Consider the following 22,183-nt stretch of genomic DNA (forward strand, 5'->3'; position numbering starts at 1 on the left):
GTCCCACCGAAAAAAAAAACCGAACTGCATTTTAAGATTCTCGCTTTGCTAAAGCAAGCGAGACTAATAAAGGCACTTCTTCTTTTTCTTCTTAAGGACTCCCCGAGATCACGGGGGGAAATGGATGTGATTTTGAACATTAGCTTTAAAATGACAGCGGAAATCGAGATAAGAAAACATAAGGTTATGTTTTGTGTTCTATTTTGCGGAGGAGTTGTGTCGGCTTTGTATCGCATATGTTCTTTCATTGCCATGAAATGCGTTTACATTGTTTATTACCGTCAGTAGCCTGGTTTCAATTAGCCTTAATTTCATTCGATTGCTTCGAGTCGATTTTTCAATTGGTTAAGTGTGGCTCGATCGTTTGCCGGCGGAAGTTCCATGGAAAAGGCATTAATTTTGAGACTTTTCACGAACTCATGTGATCATCCTCAATGGCGTTGTGGCCATGTGAAGTCGGATCAACCCGATGGTACGGGGTTCAAAATCTGCTAAGAACCTTCTTTTTTCCATCTTCCTTTTTTTATTTTTTGTATTGTTTTGTTTGCTTATTTGTCTTGCTTTGTTTTGTTTTTTTTGTTTTTAAATATATACCCTAAATAACTGTTAATAAAGTGCAATTAACAGCAAGAAAAGTATTGTGTTTCCAGAACAAGGATAGTCAGGATAGTATATTTATAATTTGAGTTTCTATCATTTCCTAAAATTTACTGTGGGAAAACCAGAGGTGATAACTAATTGATTATTTTCTAAACAACGTACCCACGAGTTGACGATGGTCTTTCTTTGATTACGATTTTGTTGCCAATTCAGTATGAAAATAATTTTCTCTAACAGTAACACCGATAAGCCAAAGTTAGTTGCTTCCTTGGTATTTGTTTCTACGACCGAAAAATTAATGTCTTGATGCGAGACGCTATCCTGGCTCCGGTCGCAAAACAGTGAATAGATCGTTTTCACTGTCACGCAACGAAAAATAAATTGGAAACCGTCCAGTGAAAGAAGCCAAGAAAACGAAATGTTATAAAAAACTAATATATAAACAATTTATCCAAGTCTCAGGTCTTTGTGGCCCACAGTTTCTGAGTTATTTGCCGAAACGTTTCACGCACCTTTGGAGAGCTTTGTATGGAGGCGCCATATTGGTGCACCTTTTTGGTCCACAAATATGGCCGCCGGAAATCAACAAAAACATCTGGAGTTCACTTTTTCTATAAAAGCTCTTTCTTTTCACTCGAGAACTAGCATACGTGCGCATAAACATATCTTTTAATACTTAAAATGGTTGTACTGCTGAAAATCAAGAGGAGAGGCTTCTTTTCAAGGAGACGGCATTCCAATTTTGATGTCACGCACTGTGAAAACTCGGAAGTTCATATTGCTGGATTTTCGAAATGAAACGGAAATGGAAACAAGTACAAAAATTTACTTTTTGTTTATCTTCAACCTAGTGTAAATTAGAGTTCGTAAAACAACTTTACAATTTGATGACGTCACTGTGAATACCATCTATTCACGTGTAAAGTCACTCTAAAAGTACTGAAAACGAAAAAATCTGGAATTGTAGTAGTTGCAGAATATGCCATTTGCACGATGATGTCTTTTTACTCGTAAGACCATGCCCAGAACTCATTTCGTGTTTTAAAAGACAAAAGCCATAATTTGTACAAGAAAGCAAGACCCCTAACGGATTCCGGTAGTAGTTAATAAAATGACGTCATCGCGCAAATGGCCTATTAATAAATTCTATTTACATTAGCTAAATCAAGATTCGAACGAGTCCATCGAGGCGATGTACGATTGTGCTGTCAAAAAAAGCAGCGATTTCGTTATGGACGTTCCACTTTGGCATGAGCTTAACAGTTTTGTTGGGCCACTTTACAGCACCCTGCAATCCAAATACCTCTTTCTTTCATTTTTTTAACCGAGGAACCATGATGCTAGTAATACCCGCATAGAGCAAGAAACCACCATCTTCTCTTCTGATCATCATTTAAAAGTTAGGGCTAGTGCGTCGCTCCATGAGTTCCATGAACAGTGAGATGAAACGACTGCTCCGAGGGTTGTCGCCTGCAAGAGCAGCCAAATTCTCTCTATGTCTGCTTTGGGCCACCTCCTCCTCCTCTTCCTCATCGTCATCATCATCTGACTCGTCCCAAATATACCTTAAGAAGGGGTGAGCTGCAAGAACCAAGGAACGGCGAAAACCAGAAATGTTCCCACTCAAATCCAAATTAGTCAAGGAAATGTTGCCTGTAACAGCTTGAGAAAGAGAGGAAACACCAGAAGAACCGATCCTGTTACGCCTCAAATTCAAACAAGTTAAGCAGGAGTTAGCTGCAATAGCCTGGGAAAGGGAAGCAGCACCAGAGTCACCGATCCTGTTCCGGCTCAAATCCAAATTGGTTAAGGAAGAGTTGACTGAAAGAGCATGGGCAAGACATGCAGCACCAGAGTCACCAATTGTGTTCCGACTCAAATTTACATTAGTTAAAGATGAGTTGGCTGCAACAGCCTGGAATAGGGAAGCAGCACCAGAATCACCAATCCTGTTCCACCTCAAGTTCAAACAAGTTAAGAAGGAGTTAACGGCGAGAGCTCGGGAAAGGGAAGTAGCACCAGAATCAAGAATCCAGTTCCGACTCAAATCCAGATAAGTTAAGGAAGAGTTGGCGGCAAGAGCCTGGGAAAGGGAAGCAGCACCAGAATCAAGAATCCAGTTTCGACTCAAATCCAAATTAGTTAAAGAGGAGTTGGATGCAAGAGCCTGGGAAAGCGAAGTAGCGCCAGAATCAGAAATTCCGTTACTTCTCAAATTCAAAATAGTTAAGGAGGAGTTGGCTGCAAGACCCTGGGAAAGACACGCAACACCGGAATTCTGAATCTGGTTCACCCTCAAATTCAAATGAGTTAAGGAGGAGTTGGCTCCAAGAGCCCAGGAAAGGGGAGAACACCCAGAAGGTAAAATCCAATTCCGACTTAAATCCAAGTGAGTTAAAGAGGAATTGGATGCAAGAGCCTGGAAAAGGGAAGCAACACCAGAAAAACCGATCCAGTTCCCAATGAAAAGCAAACTAGCTAGAGAGGAGTTGATTGCAAGAGCCTGAGAAATGTAAGAAACGCCAGCTGGACTAATGGGGCTCCCACTCAAATCCAAACAAGTTAAGGAGGAGTTGGCTGAAAGAGTCTGGGAAAGGGAAGAAGCGAGAGAATCATCGATCTTACTCTCGTTCAAATACAAATTGGTTAAGCTAAGGTGTTTCCCTAAGGTTTGAGCTAAACTTGTGCACTCTGATACGCAGTCTAAAGCTAATTGAAAAAGTTCTGAAATACGACCACGTCTTCCATGTGTCAAGTTAATTTTTTCAGCCATACTTTGTACCAGAGACTCAGCAGTTCTCTCACTCTTCGAGGCTAAAATTCCAGTCATAAACAAAAAGACTTGACTCAGATCAGACCGAAAACTCTGGTCAGTTACTACTGAATCACACTCAATTTCTCCGTCAAGAATTTGGCAAGCAAGATAAAATCCAGAAAAGAACTCCTGGAAGCTTTTGTGGAGAAATGCATAACGCACGCAAGTTTTCCTTTTACTAATACTAGATTGCAGTGACAGAAATCCAAACTTGGATAAGACAACAAAAGTACCGCCACATTCGAGTTCTTCAAAATGTAATTCTCCTTTTCGAAGAGACTGTAATGCCACTCGTCCCAAATTTATCAAATCGTCTTTGTAGATGCTCATCAGGTCTTCACTCTTGCTTGACAATCCTTGCTTTCTTTCATATCGTCTTAAAACACAAAGGACAATCTCAGTGTACAACTGAGTCCTGCTCGCGGGAAAAACGCCCTCAAAATCTTCACAAAGAATACAGAGTAAAGTTACGTTTAAGGGATTTTTTGTCAATTCATCCAAGTCTTCGGAGGGCTCATACGAATTCCAAATCTTCTCTATCAAATTCTCAGCTAAGTGTTCCCTTTTGATTTTTCTGAAGTAAGTGCAAATAAAACTCTTAGCGTCTTTCTCGGAGAACCCTACAATCTCCCACAAAGTGTCACAGTACCTTCTAACTTTCCTTCCCACCTCATGACGAGAAGTAAGTACCACATGACAACCCGAGAGTTCTTTACCTTCAACAAGGTCAAAGATTCTCTGTAGCTGACTCGAATCCATTTCATCCAATCCATCAAGTAATAATAGAACCTTTGGCTGATTTTCACGAACAAACCTAAAAAAACATTCTTTAGTTTGATCGTCAATTTCCGTAGGTAGAATTTGATCATCAATAGCTTCCCAGATGGTAGACCTTATTTCATGACATCTCAGTAGCAGTAGCACTTCAATCTTTGGAAAAGACGTGTCCCATTGCTCTTGCTTAGTAGCCCAATCATACGCCAGCTTCTGACAGTACGTGCTTTTTCCCATGCCTGGATCTCCCTCAAGTAAGACTGTTCGTGGCCTTTGGCACTCTGCGTGCGGCTTAAAGATAGCAGTCATATTGGTTATGTCATCTGAAAGATCACCTCGGGTCTTTTCTTTGCTTACGATCTTTAATCTAGTAAAAATCTCATTGAGATGAAAGCTGAAATCGTCACACCAAGGAACGGGAAGGAGGCGTTGTTCACGTGTTCCGTAGAGCTGACGGATCTTTTCAACGATATCGACTGGCAATGAAAAATCTAAAAAAAAGTAAAACGATACAAGATGCAGTTAGTTTGGTGTGTTGAAATTACTCAGTTGTGCTTAAAAAACAATTGTATTTCATGAAGCCACGATCAATATCTGTTCCACGGCAACGTAAGAACCTATCCTCGAGAACGTCTGATGGGAAAAGGGCTAAACACTAAGGAAAAAACCGTAACTGTTTTTCGATTATGTCACCTCCACATGCGAAAAGAGGGCGCTTTCACTGCAGTGCTTTGATAACGCTGTTTAATTCGGAGCGCAGACTAGTAAAAGTTGAAAGTAAAAATTTCCCTATGCTGCGTGGCATTTTATAAATACTAGTGGATTAAAAACGTTCAGCATTTAAAAACACAAAGGGCCAATAAAGTCGCAAGTTCCCAGACGCAGTGCTCGTACAGATTTTTGTTCCAAAATTCAAGACTTTTTCCAGACCTTTCCCAAAACAATAATTTCTTTTTCCAGACTCAAGGTTATCAAATGGAGACAAAGACCATTAAAAGAAGTAGGAGCAAAGCTTTTTCCATGAAGTGCAGGCGAGATAGAAAAAAGATTTGACCAACACGAAAGAGGTTTCACTTGTGAATTACTTGATGTAGCTTTCAAAAAATCTCAAGACTTTTTAGCATTCTTTCAAGACTTTATCTCTACTTTCCAGACTTTTTCAAGAATTAAAGACTCTGTGCGAACCCTGCAGACGATCTGTGCTTAGCGATAGCTTTCGGTCAGTGGGAAGCCAAGCACTCTTCATTGTTAGCTGGTACAGTAAACTCTCTCTAAGACAGACACCTTCGGCGGAACTGGCCCCGACTGTCCGTCTTAGAGAGGTGTCCGTCCTTTAGAGAGTCGCGGAAACGTGACACCAAAAAATTTAAAAACACAAAGCTGAACATATTCCCAATGAAAACACGACTGGTTTACTTGTACAAAACAGGTAAAATTGGAACAACGTAAACGTTCAAACGTTCGCGGCTTAGTGGTCTTAAACCGTAACAGTACACTCTTCCGTGCGAACTAAAACAAGACTGCAAAATAATAAAAAAGCTGTATTCGTTTCTTTAAATCAAGAAACAAGAACAGATAGTAAAAGGAAGCACTGCAGGGAGCAACAAGCGAATCATGGTGACAATAGCCTTAAATCAGCTAAAAGAGCATGAAAATAACTGTTTTATAGGTTAACAGGACAGTGCTTTTGTTTTTGTCCACGTGGAGTCAGTTTAGCATTGACGATAATGTATTAATATTTTATTTGCCAAAGCCTACAAGATACGAACTGCGTGGTTTGCATACCGCGAAACAAGGAGACGCAGACTGTATTCGTAGTATTTGCAGGGAGAATACGCAATGAAACCGACATTTCTGAATACCTATTGTGGGGCGAACACTTAGGATACACCATAAAAAATTAGAACAGGAGTAGTGTTTTTTGCCAACAAAGCTCACCTGCCACATTAACAGCCTCTACGCTTTCCAATTGTTTCAGTTTGTCTTTGATATTGTCCTCCACATTCCTCCACTGCTTCAGAAGTTCCCTGAAATGTTCCTCACTTAGGAGGTCCATTTCTTGATCCCGCATTTCATTAATGAAATCTTCATAATCAGCTCCTCCCAATCGAACCATAGTGTCATGGATCTGCTGCCAGTGGCTACTGAATACAGTATCACCAACAAAACCTTCTCCAGCATGACTAGATACAGCATTCATGAAATACTTCAAACGCGCAATGTCAGACTCACGGCTTATGTCTTCGGGAAGAGGAGGAGCATCCCAACCACCGGGTGGAGGACTCAGATCACAGATTGTCCTTAGAAGAACCATTAGCATGGGGATGTCGAAACCTGCTGATGAAACCTCAGAGGGTGAGGTAGGATACAGTTTACTCCACTGAAAGCAGTTTAATATTCCTTCATTTCGACGTGACTGCAGCTTAGCGTGAGCTGGGTTACGTTTCAAAGTGCATTGAAGACTTTGCGGTGGAATTATTCTGTCAAAGGTTTCTCTGAGGACTTTTGAACCCAAGCTGATTAGAAGACGACACAATCGAGAATAATTTGATCTTTCTTTGGTGGAGGAAAACTGAGTTGACTCAAGGTCTAAAGGAATAATCGAACAAAATTGCTATTAATTCAATTGCTTGTTAGACTTTTGGCAGTAAAGTGAAATCCTATGTGCCTTGAAATCGGGGTTTGGACCTTACTCGCTTTATGCCTCACTCCTATCACAAGTCAAACGTTACCTCTGGAAGAATGCCTCATTTGCACGAGCGTAAAAAGAATCAATTTGCAAAGAAACGTTCACCCAAAAAACAGTCGTGTGATTTAAATGAGGTAACAAAACGACAAAGCACAGAACGTCTACAACCATTTGTCCAACCTCGTTTTCAGGGTGTTTTCTCTTTCCAGCACCCGGCACGAGGAAGAAGGAAGGAAAAGCCATTGAAGAGATACTGGAACGAAACGAAGTTGAGCTTTTTTATGTAAAATTAGAAGATTTGCGGTAAAGCACAGGTGTATCTCATGAGCTCTTACTTGTAGCTCCGGAAGTCATGATATAGTCCATAGTTTTTCGGACTTTTGCTCCAGTTTGAAGATTCTTCATGATGTCCTTTTCATTGTTCCTCTTCCTTCTTTGGACACTACACTCACCTGGCAAACAAATAACATACAACAGTCAAATAGCAATTGCAGTGATGACTCAGAATCATATCCATTCCGGTTGCTGAATCGTACTACACATACAATTTCCGACAATTAACATTGAAAGGCTAGAGCTGTCTATCATATAGATTCATTCCTTAATGTTTTGCAGTCTATGTCCAAACCGTTTGGAGGCATGCATTCTTAAGATAATCGCGGCTTGCACTAAGAAATATTTCAAGAAAATCCGTGGTAGGCTCGCTGTATTACAGTCAGTGCATACTGTACATCTCGTTGCCGCATAAAGAAGAGAGAAGTTCTACCTTTTGCAACAAAATTTAGTCCGATACATGTGACGCGTTTTACTGGACCAAGGCAAAGCTGTTTTACAGCACCGGCAAGTGACGTAACACCCTCGATCCCGTGTATGGCGTGACTCCCACTTAGTTGCTAAATAATCAGAAAACAGCATTCTTGCAACTTGAAGCCAGCTACTGATTTCTTACAAGACAGGTTTGAGCATAGGTGGTAAAACGCGCACTATTGCATTCAATTCGTTTTGCAGCAATGTTTCGAAAACAAGCTGCACGTTTCTATTGCCCATTTTACTGTTGTTCTAGAGATACCTGTATTATGCTCCGTTGTGCCTATTGTCCCCTGGGAATCCTCGTGAGAAATTGGCAATGTTCGGCTTAAAATGTCTGACAATCTCTGGACATTTGAAAAATCATCTTCATGAAACAAGGAGAAAAAATGACCGTTATCTCTTAAAACAACAAATGAAGAAATTAAACACTACACTGTACTTGTTTCGTTGATTGTGAGTAAAACAAGTTGGAAGTAAATAAAACCGTTAACAAGACACAACGTGTCTTTCTTTACAGGAACCGTTTTAAGTGATAAAAAGCCCGGTAATTCTTAAAAGCTGACAGCCCACCCTGCTATTCCAAAATACACTGGTTGATTTACATTTGCTGCCATTATTAGCGGGTGTGGTAATTAAGTGCTTTTTACAGATTAAATTAACAAATAGTTCCCATTCATACCGTGAATCCTGCTGATCATTATGTCAAGAAGATGTTCTATCTGTTTGGCCCAGTTGTATTTCTTGTCGTACGAGTCGCGAACAGTTTCCACTTCCTCAAGTCGACTTTTTCTGTCCTTGGCCCAGACTTTTGTGATGGCTGCGGTCCAATCGGTGGGCTCCTCTGAATTAACTACGAAGGATGACCCAAATGGTACACTGCACAGTGCTTCTCCAAAACCCGAGTTGTGACTGACAAGCACGGGGAGACCAGCTGATAGGGCCTCAAGTCCCGCCAACCCAAAGCCCTCTGTTCGTGAAGGCATGACTACAAGATCCACTTCTTGAAACAAGCGCTTTAAACTCTCTCGGTCCTCAATAAATCTTCTTACTCTCAAGCGACTTGCAGGAACACCACATCTGGTTAACCGCTTCGCTATTTCTTCATGTTTTCCATCTGGGGCGCCAACAAACACAAGACGAGTATCTTGTAATGCAGCGACCGCTTTTCCAGCGATGTCAAATCCCTTTAGTTCGAAGTCTTCTGCGTCCCCACGACCAAACACCAAGACACTGCGTTGTTTCCTTTCTTCAGAGTCCTGAATCACACTAACAAATTCTTCAAATACTCCAGGTGTCAAGTCCACCACACTTTTATCTTTCTTGCATCCTCGAAGATACGAGCGGAAGGCATCACTCAACTTGGGTCCAATTCCTACAACGAGATCTGCCATTTCACACAACTCTACCTCTGTTTTATGTTTCTCTTCACCCTTGGAAATGGGGTCGGAATAGTTCTTAAACATTCCCAGTTCTTCTGGGTCTGTGTGCACGACTTGAATCCATTTGCAGTTCTTACGTTCTTTAATGATTTGTGCTTGTTTGCCGAGTTTAACTCCATGACCTACGATTACATCTATTTGTAAATGTTCTGGTGGAAAGCTAAGCCACTCCAGTTCTTCAAAGCCAGGCCGGCGTGGTGCCCCAACGATCTTTACGTTGTGTTGGAGGGCTAGCTTTTTATCCTCTTGACTGCAGTTTGGAAGAAAGAAAGTGATTTCCGCTTCAGGGCATTTTGCGAACTGAATGGCTAATTCTCTGTTTATGGTGGACAGCCCTCCTTTGCTCGATCCCCATTCAGAGGCCAAAATGGTGACTTGCACTTTGCGGTATCTTTCCGGAAAAGATGCCATTTCCAAGCATGATCAGAATGGCTAAACACCTAAAAGAAAACAAAACATAGAAAACGATTACAAAAAATGTATCACTAGTAAGTGTTCAAATGGTGACTTTCCTTTGTGCGTTGACTTTCTATGTCCAGGATTGCAAGTTAATGAGATTCATGCCCCTTATGATAGACATCACAAAGTGTCCACTAGCCTTAATCCTCGCCTAAACGCAAGCGTCTATATGACGTCATATGGAATACGTCAGATGGAATAATAATAACTGTGCCCCATATAAAGTACTTAAAATCCAGGTTTTTTCTCAGTCTCATTTACTTACAATACTTTCACATTTTACAATACACCTACAGGCAACATTACTAAAAAACAACACACCAACAACCAAAAAAAGATCCAGGAAAGAGTATTTACCCTCACACGTACACTGAGAAGAGTTAAAGTTGTGTCTGGTTTGTACTACAGGCCAAAATAAACAAATAAAGTGAAAGATAATGAGAAAATTTAAATCATAATCATAATCATCATCATAATTATCACCACCATGAAAAAAAATCCGAATTATTTCCAATTTCTAAACACAAGTAATGACTTTTAAGTTGACCTGCTCATGCAAAGGCATCACAAACCAAACAAAGGAAGTTACATCAGCAAAGCATGGAATTAATAAAAAGAGAGATTCTGAAACGAATCAAACCAATAGTGTGTAGGATAGTAGGATAAGCAACCATAACAAATGTACAATTAAATAGATGTGGCAGTTGTGAAGGTAATGTTAATGTTTGTCACCTTTATGTGCATGGTCTTTCATAACCAAAGTGTAGTTAAAAATGAAAGAAAAAAATTTAGCTTAATAACAAAGAACCGACTACATTCCAATTCAGATTCTCCAGATTATTTTTACATTCAACATTAAGCCCAGAATGCATCACTTTTCTGTGAATTCATACCAAAAAACTTGTAAAATAATCATTATTTTTTAAGTTTATTTTCTTCTATTTTCATAGTAAATCTTTGCAATACTCAGTATTAACATATTAAAAAAATGTTATAAGTCATAAGAGTGGTATGTTATGCAGGGTTAAGCATCTAATATTAGCAAGACTTTACAGTGGAACTCCGTCACCAACAATGAGTCAAAAACGTTTGGCCATATTAACGGGGTGGCCATATTATCAGGGCAGGCTCAAATTTCATGACTTGAGGGCCCTATGATTACAAATACACCGTACATCGCATTCGCATTTCTTGAACAACTGTTGTCACTAATAAACAATCGGAATGTAGATATCGCGTACAGTAATTGAAAAAACTACTTAAAATTTTCCTTCACTACATAAAACACTTCTAAAATGCAGCAAAAAAATCACAACAATTGCACTTTATGTGTACTGTAGTCTAAAAACAGTACAAGAACAGGCTCAGAGTACTAGGTCAATAAAATTGACACGTCACAGGCAATTTAAAAAATTAAAATTTTATAAAATTCGAACAAGTGGCTGTATTAAGGGGGTGAAATTATAAGAGATTCTAGTGTTTGGGATTTCAAAACGTGGCCATTGGCCATATCAACAGGTGACCACATTAACGGGAGTTTTTTTATAAGGAAATGTACAGCCCGCAGAAAAAAGTGGCCACAATAACAAGGTGACCGAGTTACTGAGGTAGCCATAAGGCAGGGTTCCACTGTAATAAGGAAGGATGGAGGTTGAACAGCCACGTACATGTGATTATTATAAGAACTCTTTTTTGTTGCACAGTGGAACAATCTCCCACCAGAAATTATAGCATCTACTTCCCCATGTTCATTTAGGCAATCCCTGTGTAATCTTACATGTTGATGTTAGTAATTTTATGTTATTGTTGTATTCATTGTTGTATTTTTTTTTATTTACATTTGTAAATTTGTAAATTGGTAAATAAATAAATAAGTAAATATAAAAGCTGTTAAAAATATATTCATGTAATCATTTCCACCCTTTCTTATAACAGCCTTACAAAACCGCTAACATTGCACAAGTGGTTACCTTTTACTACCCAGATCTGGGTAGTAGGTCTGATTGGCTGACAGTTTGCTTCAACCAATCAAAAAGCACTACCAGATCTAGGTGTTGATATGTCATCAGTATGGAATTTCTGCACTCGTTTCACAGACATCATTTTGCCATGAAACCAGTGATGGCGTCGCAAAATGTCGCCCATTTGTCCAGGCTACTTTCTAACTATTCAACACTATTTTCTTGAAAACCTAAACTAAGTGTGTACATGTAGTAGCTCTACAGGCAGTCATTTGGTGCCAACACAGTTTTGAACACTCAGTTAATAAGCAAAAACATTCTCTGCTCTGAACTCTGATGGATTTCCCCAGTTTCCCACAAGTTAGATTACTAACCCCATACATGACATTACAAAAGCTGTACCCTGCAAGAGTCTCAATTTACCTACAGCTGCAAGTTATGCAAATTATGCAGGATTAACCCCAGGACAACAAAGGGTCTGAATGCCACCCCATTCCCCTAACATGGTTTTTAAGGCCATTACCAACTCAACCCTTTTTTTCCAACAGTTTGGACAACTTTGGTGATAAGTTATGTCACCACTGTTAAGTGAAATTATGACTTTGAGACATTTTTAAGCAAAAGAGATAACTCCCAATACTTAAGGCAGTAGAGAAGGAATTTTGAATGGTCAGTGACACGAAAAGAAGCCTAAATTTAACCAAAGACATTATTTTATTATATAAACACCAATGAAATACCAGGTGAGCTTTCGCGTGAAAACTTGGTATCTTCACATGTGAAAATATCACCGTTGCTATGGCTACATAATAAATTGCGCCTTTCACACCAAAAAACTATTAAAGTGAAATGGTTTGGTAGTTCATTGGTATTTATGTAATAAATAGAATATTACATGGCCGCTTGGAGATACAAAATTTCTCTTCTCGTGTTGAAAAAACATTTCACTTGTTCACTGCGCTCACTCGTGAAATATTTTTCAACACTCAAAGAGAAACTTTGTATCTCTGCGCAGCCATGTAATATCCTCTATATATTATATTAGCTTTGCCCATAATGTGATAAAAAACAGAGGGAGAAAAAAATAAAGGATAATAAAATTAATATGCACTGAAAACAAAGAAGAATAACTGTTTAATTAGGTAGGAATACCACAACTGCAGTAAGCCAATTACGGTGGTCCCAGGGTTTAAAAAATCTGTAAAAAAACAAACAAACAAGCAAAAAAGACAGTAAAGCTATATAAGACTATTTAAAAAGACAACGAAAATAGACAGAAACATTGCGTTAAGCATCTCAATTAAGCCCAGCTTAAAAGGAGATTTGCAAGTTGTGATTTCTAAACTGTTCGAAGACAACACTCACCATCTGATATGAGTAAAAAATATTCCACTAGTGGTGTTGGGACTAAAAAGAGCCCTCACAGGGAAGCCAACTGCTTATATTTGTGACATAGGTGTCCTTAATTAAGTAGGGAAATAGTTCAAGTTGTATGTAAGATTTTTGCAGATATGTGTGAAAATGCATAAAAAAGTACCAACATTTTGTGGACTGGAAGGGGGAAGAGGATTATGGTGCCACTCTGTTGAGAGGGATGGTACTGTTTGCACCTAAAACTGCAGTAGTTGGTTTAAGACACTTAACACATGGAGTAAATACTAGTACATGCCAACAGGTCAAGTTTGAGAGTCATAATAAGGTTAATATACTTATTTAGTAAAATCCAACTAGTGGTCTATTATCAATGCTGCATTCTGATTGGTGTTTTGCTGAGTGTTGCTCAGTTTTAGTGTTTTTTCCCCTCCCTCCTCACCCCTTACTATTATTGCTACTATTATTATTGTCCTTATTTCTCCACTGAGCCCTCTGTTCAGTGTGATGAGTGCTTGGGCTGGGGCTGGGGCTGGGTGTGGCGGGTGGGGCTCGTGGCTGGGTTGTGGGTAGGGCAGGCTTTTGCGGTGTTCTTGCTACTTGGGTTAGGGGTTGGCAGCTCCAGTCCCCTGGTTCTTAGGGACCCAACCTCCATGTGCAACTCAGGTGTTAATGATACAGGGACAATGGATCTTAACACTAAAAAAGGAATTGATACACCGTATTACAAAAATTTAATAATAATAGTTATTTGTACTTATTAAAAACAATGTCACGCTTTGCAATGTTATGTCATGTTACGTTTGTTGAATGTGAACAATGAACAATAGCTCAGTGTCAGCTGACTTAGTCTCTCCTTTGTTATCAACACCATCGCTAATGGACGTAGAATATAGCCTTTACAATCTTCATACTGGTCTCCTGAGAATAGAGTCTCCCCCCCCCCCCCCCCCCCTTGAGTCCCCCATGGGTTTCGGGGTGGAGACGTATGACATTTCAGACTACCTACCAGTCAGCTGTTCAGTATTAAAGAACACCAGAAGGAAAAAAGAAAAAGTCAAAAAGTCACCCCAAAAAAATAAATTAGAAACATTACAAGCAGGGTGCAAAGATAGTCAGTTTTACAGCCTGCCATTCGGGCAAGCTGTAGCTAGCATGTACTAGCCCACAAGTCATTTCAACTAGCCCCAAAACCCTTTTTGATTAGCAGGATTGATTACTATCCTTCTGAAAATTGAATTTCCCAAAGAAACAGCACTTGCCCGTCGGGCAAGCTAAGAACAAAAATCACTAGCCCGACAGCAAAATCTACTGGCCCCGGGTTATCGGACACGACTTTCTTTGCACGCTGACAGGTAACACAAAATACAGTGATTTTAAGAGAGACAGCTCATGAACGCTGAAATATGAACCAAAAAGTCTTATATTTGTTCATGAAGGAAAAAGAAATAAGTAGAAAGTATTTGAATTTCCAGTAATATAGCAATGAACCTGATTTGTCATTAAAAAAATGAGTTCATTTTTCAGAGTTCATTCAATTAATGAACTCAAAAAGGGCACACAGAATATTACAACTTACTTTATTATTATTTCATGGTGAATATATACAGTTTATGCTTGATTACAATATAATCCTCTACTGTTAATCTAAACACCTGAACTGACCAGCGAGAGAATAGTATGGACTTTACAAAAACTTTAAATAGTAACTTTCAACTCATCCCCCTCCCTGATAAACAGACAGGCTGATCAGTTTAAACAATGTAATGGCAGTCAAGGGATGTTGTTTTGTTTGTTTTTAGTGTTTTGATAGTAACATCTAAAAATTAAAGACAGTGTCAAAACATTTTACAAACAAGGGCTCAACATTTCGATGATATTAATAAAAGAATATGATAATTATTTTCATATTCGTTTAACCTTGGACCAATATTAATCTCTCATTATATACTTGCATACTGATATGAGTTCGATCCAATTCGAGGAGCTAACAATGTTTTACACACATGAAAAAAATCTACACAAGGCGTAGTTGTTTTCATTGTTGGGCCAGATCAAGAGGAGATCGGAATAATTGTGACGCTAGGAATTCAAAAGCAAAAGATTTGATGCTTTTACAAGGATGAATTTATTTCTCGAAGAGATGTAGAACACTTAAGCTTGAGGTAAGCTGATCACAATAGATTTTCCCACCTCCGCGCGCATTATGTTTTATTCATTTGTGTTTGCTTTTTTCAAAACTTCAATATTCCGTGTACCTTTACCCATCTCTCATTCGATTTTTTTTTCTTTCTAGACTGCTTCATCAAGCCAAATGGAAGTTCACTGTGCACCTTAAATTAAAATGACCGAATTGAAATTTGTGGCACAAGTTTGCATTTTGCACCCTTGAGTTCTGAAATGGAAGCCGCTTAGGTATCATAATATATAGATTTAGCCAGGGCTAAAAGCGAGGCTCCCATTAATATATTTATAATTTAAATCAAACAATAAACTTGTTTTCTACAACTAAGTTAACTTTAGAGCACATAGCACATTCATGTGACTTTTGAGGGAAAGGATAAGTGATTTTAGAGAAAAATGATTTGCAAACAGCCCAAGAGTGAACAAAATCTTACATCAAGTTGATAGCCTCATATGTACACCCAAAAAATAGCAATCATCTTCGATCACATTTAGGAGCCATAATGGCTCTTGATCACCGTAAGATTAATTAAGCCTGGAAAAAAAATCAGGCCAAATTTTTTTGCGTTCGACAGGTTTACTTAACAAAATCTTGCCAACCAATCCGGGTGTGTGCACGTGGAAACCAACCTTTTACACCATTTATACATCACATCTGAGGTGAAACAGAGGTACTGTTTTTATCATACAGACCTCGGACAGAATGCAGTATTTCACAATTTTGCAACACAAATTGCACTCATTCAATATTCAGGACGATCGAAGCACGTGTGGGCTTTTTAAACCGTTAACAAAAATTCCAAAATCATATACAGCCAGCCGGTTCTCACTTTTGCAGTGCGAACTGTAGCGCGTGTTTGAACGAACATACTGAGAGTTAAGCTACAACATAATGAAGAAATTATTATGTTTATTCAGTTTTATTAAATTGTTTTATCGATGTGTAATCTTTAAAGCGCCGGTTTGATAGCTGCTGCACTGTGAGTACTCCTGCAAGCGATGTTCACTGAACGATTGAAAACAAACGGCACGGCGATTAAAAGTACAAGAGAGACTACCAACAATCAATAAAAGAAATATAATTCGGTGAAACATATACAGAGACAACATTTTTCATTGACGAAGACAAGTATTAAAGTGTCTCTAAAAATCCTGAGTCTTCAAGCTTAAAGCTTGAGTTTATGTTTTAAGCCAGCTTCCCCAGTATTTACTTTTTTCAAAGATGAACTCGAGGCAAGAAAATCCCTCAAAGCTTTCTTTTACAGCCAGAATTATAACTAAATGTTCTTTGGAACGTTTTCTTTCTATTTGAGGTGAGAAAATGTCTAAAGGCTTTTTAAAGTTCTGTAAGCTTATATCAAACCTGATTCTTGGTCATATCAAATTGTCTCAAATCTTACAAACGTGCATAAACTACATAGCCGCATAAACTGCGCTTGACTTCATTAAATTAGATATAACAAACAAACATCAAACACAATAATTACTGAGGCTTACCATTCGAGATGCAGCTCCTGAAAGGTATCAAGGAAGGCCAGTATTGCTTCAGACTTTTCAACCCTTACGCATCAAGCAAGGTGAAAAGCGAAATTGATGCCATCTGAAATCGGATTTCTGACTTTGACAAGTAATGTATTAATTTCTCAAACAAAAACCAACTAGCCATGAATAACAGAAGACTCCTGATAGCAGCTGAATTTCATTTTGTGCATCCAGTGGAAAAGGACAGTTAAAAACATCACAAGTTGACACAAAACTCTGTCAGCTTCAGCTGTCAAAGTAAACAAGATTCAAGATGCTGCATAAATTTTCCGCATGAGCTCGCCTGTCAAATTTTGACCAATCAGAGCGTAAAAATTGGACGTAGAGTGTGACGAACGCGTGACCATGGTGAGCAAAGTCAAAAGCAACTGCCTTCCCTGCCTGTACTAGCTGGCTGAATTTTCGCGTCCGACGTCAGTTTTAAATCAAAATTTTAATTGTGCGGCACAAAAACAAAACATATTTCATATGAATTAAAAAACAATCAAACTTGAGCCTGCGATCATTTGAAAACTAGTAAATTGTCAGCGGATAACTTCAAAAAAATACTCGACCTCGATGGGTCAACACCTGAGCCCACGATACGGTCAAGTGATACTGGTCAGCGGATATCCTGTTTTGACAGCTGTCAATTTTTCAGTCACCAATTTTCTTGCTTGTGAAAACTGGGCGTATATACGTAAGAAAATAAACAGTGATATACGCCCAGTTTTCACAAGCAAGAAAATTGCCGACGACATCAGAGTAGCTGAAGCCAAACCACCGTTAATAAATCAACAATGCGTTGTTTACAAATTCAAATGTGATCTGTGTGATGCGGATTATGTTGGTTATACTCGCCGACACCTTTTCCAACGCATTGATGAACACAAGCACTCAGCTATTGGAAAACACCTGCGTGACTCTCACAATCAGAAGAACAAAGACCTCACTGAACAATTCACTATACTGAAGAAATATCGTGAGAAATTTGAATGCTTGATCTACGAAATGCTTTTTATCCAGGAAAAGAAACCCAAACTGAACACTCAATCAGACTCAATAAAAGCGAAACTATTTAGTACCAGAAACTCATAAGGGGTTGAAACGTGTAACTCTCATATGTTTACATTGTCCGATGCTCGTGATTATTCATTTTAGAAAGTACCATATTTGGAATGAGAAGAAGAGATAACTGACCAATCAAACTTCGTAAACAACGTGACGTAATTTTCCTTCAGGTTCCCGCGCCCGCTTAAAAAAATGGCCGACAAACGGGGGAAAAACTCCCGAAAGCCGAGAAAGCTTTCAAAGGTTGAAACCAGGAATATTACCGAAACACTGAACAGGATATTATTGCCTTACCAGCCGGGCCAAACGTTACATTATGAAACCCATTGACGGCCTCGCAACTTCTTGAAGTTGTCACTTCAAAAAACGATGCCTCGTTGACCCTCTGCACAATAAACTTATACAGCAAATAGGCTTTTAAAATTCTTATGTTAAAAGTCTAGAATAAACAGTGAAAAATATTTTCAAATAAAATTCATTAGCTGCGTATTCAAAGTGTCCAAAACCTGAACCTGACATCTTCGCAAAAAGTGATGCGTGTAATGAATGTGAGAAGCATTTTAAAAGCTTAAATTAAACTTAGATGTTGTAGTCACGATCGTCTTTTGAGCTAATTTTATGAATGAACAAACTCAAAACAATAGACAGAGAAGCCGTTTCTTGAAAATTTTTATTCAAAGTCCAAAAAGTTAATCCTTTAAAGCAATTCGGAAAACACTATCTGGATCGTGGATCCGTTCACGCAAGTGACATCGGCTAAGCACATGGCAAAATTCAACGCAAAATCCATCTCAAATCAGGGCACATTTTGTAATTTTTCTTTAGCGCCGAAGAGAAAAATTTATAAAACGTCTATGAAACATTTAAAAATACATAAATTCCCTTTCAAAAGCGTAATTTCCTTGGCCATAGAGTGCAAAATGTACCTGAAAATTCAGCAAAATCTTCGCTGACTTGGTTGCATTTCAAAACAGACCATGGGCTCCTCCGTGAAGAAAACAAGATTGAATTCTTCGAAGGACGATTCCTTGATGAAAAGCTTCCCTTTCTCCACGAAAAGAAAGCTGAGCATTCTTTTGAACTTTCTCTTTCCATTTTTTGTCTTTTAACGGTGTATTTTTAACCTTGAAATGCAGAACTCTTGTCTTAAAACATCTGCATGGTGATCGCTCAGCAGCCATTTTGCTGAAAATGGATATCCATCACTAAGGTTTCCAAATATGGTCAAAATGAATATTCACAAGTATTGAACGCGAGTTACACGTTTCAACCCCTTATGGGTTTCTGTTAGTACCTAATTAACACTCACTACATTCCACATTGTAGTTTTTAATCACGTGCAACGAGACTTCACACGCATTCTTAATATATAAAGAACTTTTAACAATCTAATTTTTTAGAATTTGAAAATGATGAGCGAGTCATCGAAACGTCATTCAAAATTTTTATCGTTGATTTTTATTCTTCAATGTTTATTGAAAGCGTCTGTTAACAGACTTGTGTACTTGTTGCTGCTCTGTATGTGGCCAAATATGAACACTTAACATTGGCATGTTTGCCAGATTCGCCATGTGAGAGTGAATTGCTGCTGTTTACCGCCAGTCATGGTTTTGACATTTCTTTAGGGAGAGCCGACGTAAATGTTGTTCACAACGTCGCTGATTGATGTAACACTGTGCTCATCTTCATGTAATTTCATATCAGTTTAACTTCCTTGGGGTTTGGCGCATAGAAATCTTTTAAATTTTAGATACGTTATATTTTTCAACATAACAAAGCAGTAGACAAAATAAAAAGTTGTTCGAATGAGTCTTGAGCTATCTTAATTCAACTCTAAAATTCAAATTTTGCGCTTTTCGCTGCATTGACCAATCAGAGCATTCACATTTAATTTGATTAGAGAAATTAACACCTGTAAAATAACTGATGCTTTTGCCGGGGGCTATTGTTTTCTGCCTCTTTCTTAGCTTAACCTAGGATTAAATGCAGATCTTTTATTTTGGTATCTGTGACCTGAAAAAAAACAAAAACAACAAAAAAACAAAACAAAAAAACAAAAAGAAATCTGCGACCTGATCTTGCAGTAATAAGCCTAAAAGTGCTGCTGATTGGTTGAGGCACATTTCTGGGTAGTGATGCGCCATGACATGTCATCAGTATGGAATTTCTGCACTCGTTTCTAAAACTTCATTTAGAGGGTAAACTACTGGTGGCATCATGAAATGTTGACTGTTTTCTCAGGCTATGTAAAGGGGTGCCGTAAGAGTTTGTCATGCAAATCGGGCTCTAAATGATACAACAGGGATTCCTTGGATTACCCCAAGCGGGAAGCCATGAATGACTCACTAATTAATCCCAAAATGGTTGTAATTGCAACAGTTATTAAAGTACTATAATAAAAGTAAGAAAATAAAAGGTTTCAGTCCAAGAGTGTTTTGGGCATTCCCTCTTGGCTGAAAGGTGGAATGCTTTAATTGTAGTACAATCAAATGGCCCAGACGTTCAGCAAAAATTAAGCTTATGTAATTAGCAACCTCGAACAATGTATTATCCAAACTTTTCGCTTTGATAGACTAAGGGAGACTACTACTCTCCTACTGAATAATCTTGCCGAGTACACACATGTTTTTCTTAGTAGTTTATTTCTTTAGATGCATGCACGAGTCAGATCAACGAGGAAAGAACGCCTACGTGCCTGAATCACTGATAGAATGCATCATTGCGTCTGCTGCGTGCTCGTAATTTTGTGTTGTTAGGCAAGATTGTGAATTTACCTTACACAGCTAAGCTATCTAAAAGAAAGATCTTACCTTACAATGCAGGAAATCTTCAATAAAGTGGAGCAAAACCAACTTCAACGAACGAAGAATGTGGTATACTTCCTCGACGCCGGCAAAAACACTTTCGATTTCAGAACATTAGCAACAGAGCCGAAATGAGTTGTGGGACACCACCCACTGGTAAATTCAGGGGGTGGATGATCGTGTCATAAATGCCAAAGGGAGAGGCTGAGAGGCATAACTGATTTCTTGCAAAGTTTTTAATGATACTTCCATCGAGACTGAGACAGGAGCCGATTGCCTGAGATCATGTCATGTTTTCCGAATATCCCGCGGGAAGGAAGGGTTTTTTTTCCTCTCCTTCACTTTTCAAGAAAGATCTGATGAAATGAAGAAACTGTTTGATCGTCTAGGTTTCTGACTTTCAGTTTATCTAAGTAATTTATTTTTTGAATTTCCTTCATCTACCAGTCGCATACCAAGGGGAAATAAGCGGTAAGCTGACGAGGAGGCTATTTTTTCTTTGGACTTTAATACCGACGTAATACGATTTTACTTTCCTCGCTGCGGGAACGGGAAAAAATAATTGCAGAATTTGCTGTGCAAGAGGAGCTGCGTCGCGGTTTGGTTATAACAAGAAAATCGCCTGTTTGAACAGCCTGGCTCTAGTTGTTCAAAAGCTAGATAAGAGGGTCTCAATACCGGGGTCAACAATCATCCATCAAACAGCATAAAAATTAACTGTCAACCGAATAAAAACGTTATTTTTTACTCCCAACCGTTAAAATTGCAAGTAAGATAAACCCCAAAAAGTTTAAAAGTATTTCATATCTCACTATTTCAATGATCTTCACGAGATTCTGGCTCCCGAAGAATCTCTTCTCTTAACTGGAGAGACCAGCTCCCATGTTCTCAAAAACACTCTTTTTAGACATTGCAAGACCTTACAACCCGCTTGTATCTGAAAATACTTCGAAGAGCCATACCATGGATGTACTGATATTAAACCGTTATTATTATTATTACTAGGGTATCTAAAAGGTAGTAATGCTGCGGCACATTCTGTTGATACTGGCATTAGTTAGGCAGTGAGACTTAAAAGAATCAAAAATGACATTGAATGTCCTATTTACATGTTGGAAAGTACTAGAATAATTACTATCAGTCTATAGAAAGAACTCGTGGGAACGTTGTTTAGAAAATGATCAAGTGGTTATCAACTCTGGTTTTCCCACAGTAAATTGTAGGAAATAATAGAAATTCAGATCGTTTATCAATATATTTAATATACGGTGCACGATATTTTCTCTGGAAACACAATACTTTTCTTTCTGTTTGTTGCACTTTATTAAGTAACAGTTATTTAGCTATATATTTATAGAAAACAACAACACAAAAAACGGGAAAAAAAAGAGAGAAGGAATAAATAACTCAGTAGGATTTGAACCCGGCACCTTCGACTCGACGCGATTACACTTAACCACTACAAGGCTACTACACCACAGAGACTGATTACGTAGTGCTTAGGAAAAGTCTTTCATTTTAGTCCTTTTCCATGAAACTTCCGCCGGCGAGATGATCGCCAGCCGCATTAACCGAGCTATTAACAGTGAAAAAACAATGTAAACGCATATTCCATGGCAATAAATGAATGAAAGAACATAATTATGCTTTTCAAAACGCCGATACACGTCCTCGTCTGCAAAGTA

The 22,183-nt window shown here is 38.6% G+C and overlaps 1 protein-coding gene across 1 annotated transcript; it reads right to left on the minus strand.

Moving 5' to 3' along the window:
* Positions 1-497: 497 nt before the first annotated feature.
* LOC140928218 (uncharacterized) lies at positions 498-20,618 on the minus strand. Its single transcript, XM_073377935.1, has 6 exons — positions 20,505-20,618; positions 8,368-9,567; positions 7,948-8,052; positions 7,214-7,330; positions 6,128-6,778; positions 498-4,680 (listed from the first exon to the last, which is right to left on the minus strand). The coding sequence occupies exons 2-6, from the start codon at positions 9,536-9,538 to the stop codon at positions 1,994-1,996; spliced, it is 4,731 nt and encodes a 1,576-aa protein (XP_073234036.1). The 5' UTR covers positions 9,539-9,567; positions 20,505-20,618; the 3' UTR covers positions 498-1,993.
* Positions 20,619-22,183: the final 1,565 nt, after the last annotated feature.

This window comes from Porites lutea, chromosome 2 (genome assembly GCF_958299795.1).
Source record: "Porites lutea chromosome 2, jaPorLute2.1, whole genome shotgun sequence".
NCBI lineage: Eukaryota > Metazoa > Cnidaria > Anthozoa > Scleractinia > Poritidae > Porites > Porites lutea.

Bases quoted from the DNA above. Each gene is read 5' to 3' on its own strand.
- LOC140928218 (XM_073377935.1), bottom strand. From the start codon at position 9,538: ATGGCATCTTTTCCGGAAAGATACCGCAAAGTGCAAGTCACCATTTTG. The intron at 7,331-7,947 runs GTATCTCTAGAA...TTTGTTTGCCAG, and splicing joins CACAACGGAGCATAATACAG to GTGAGTGTAGTGTCCAAAGA. The intron at 4,681-6,127 runs GTGAGCTTTGTT...ACTTTTTTTTAG, and splicing joins AGAGGCTGTTAATGTGGCAG to ATTTTTCATTGCCAGTCGAT.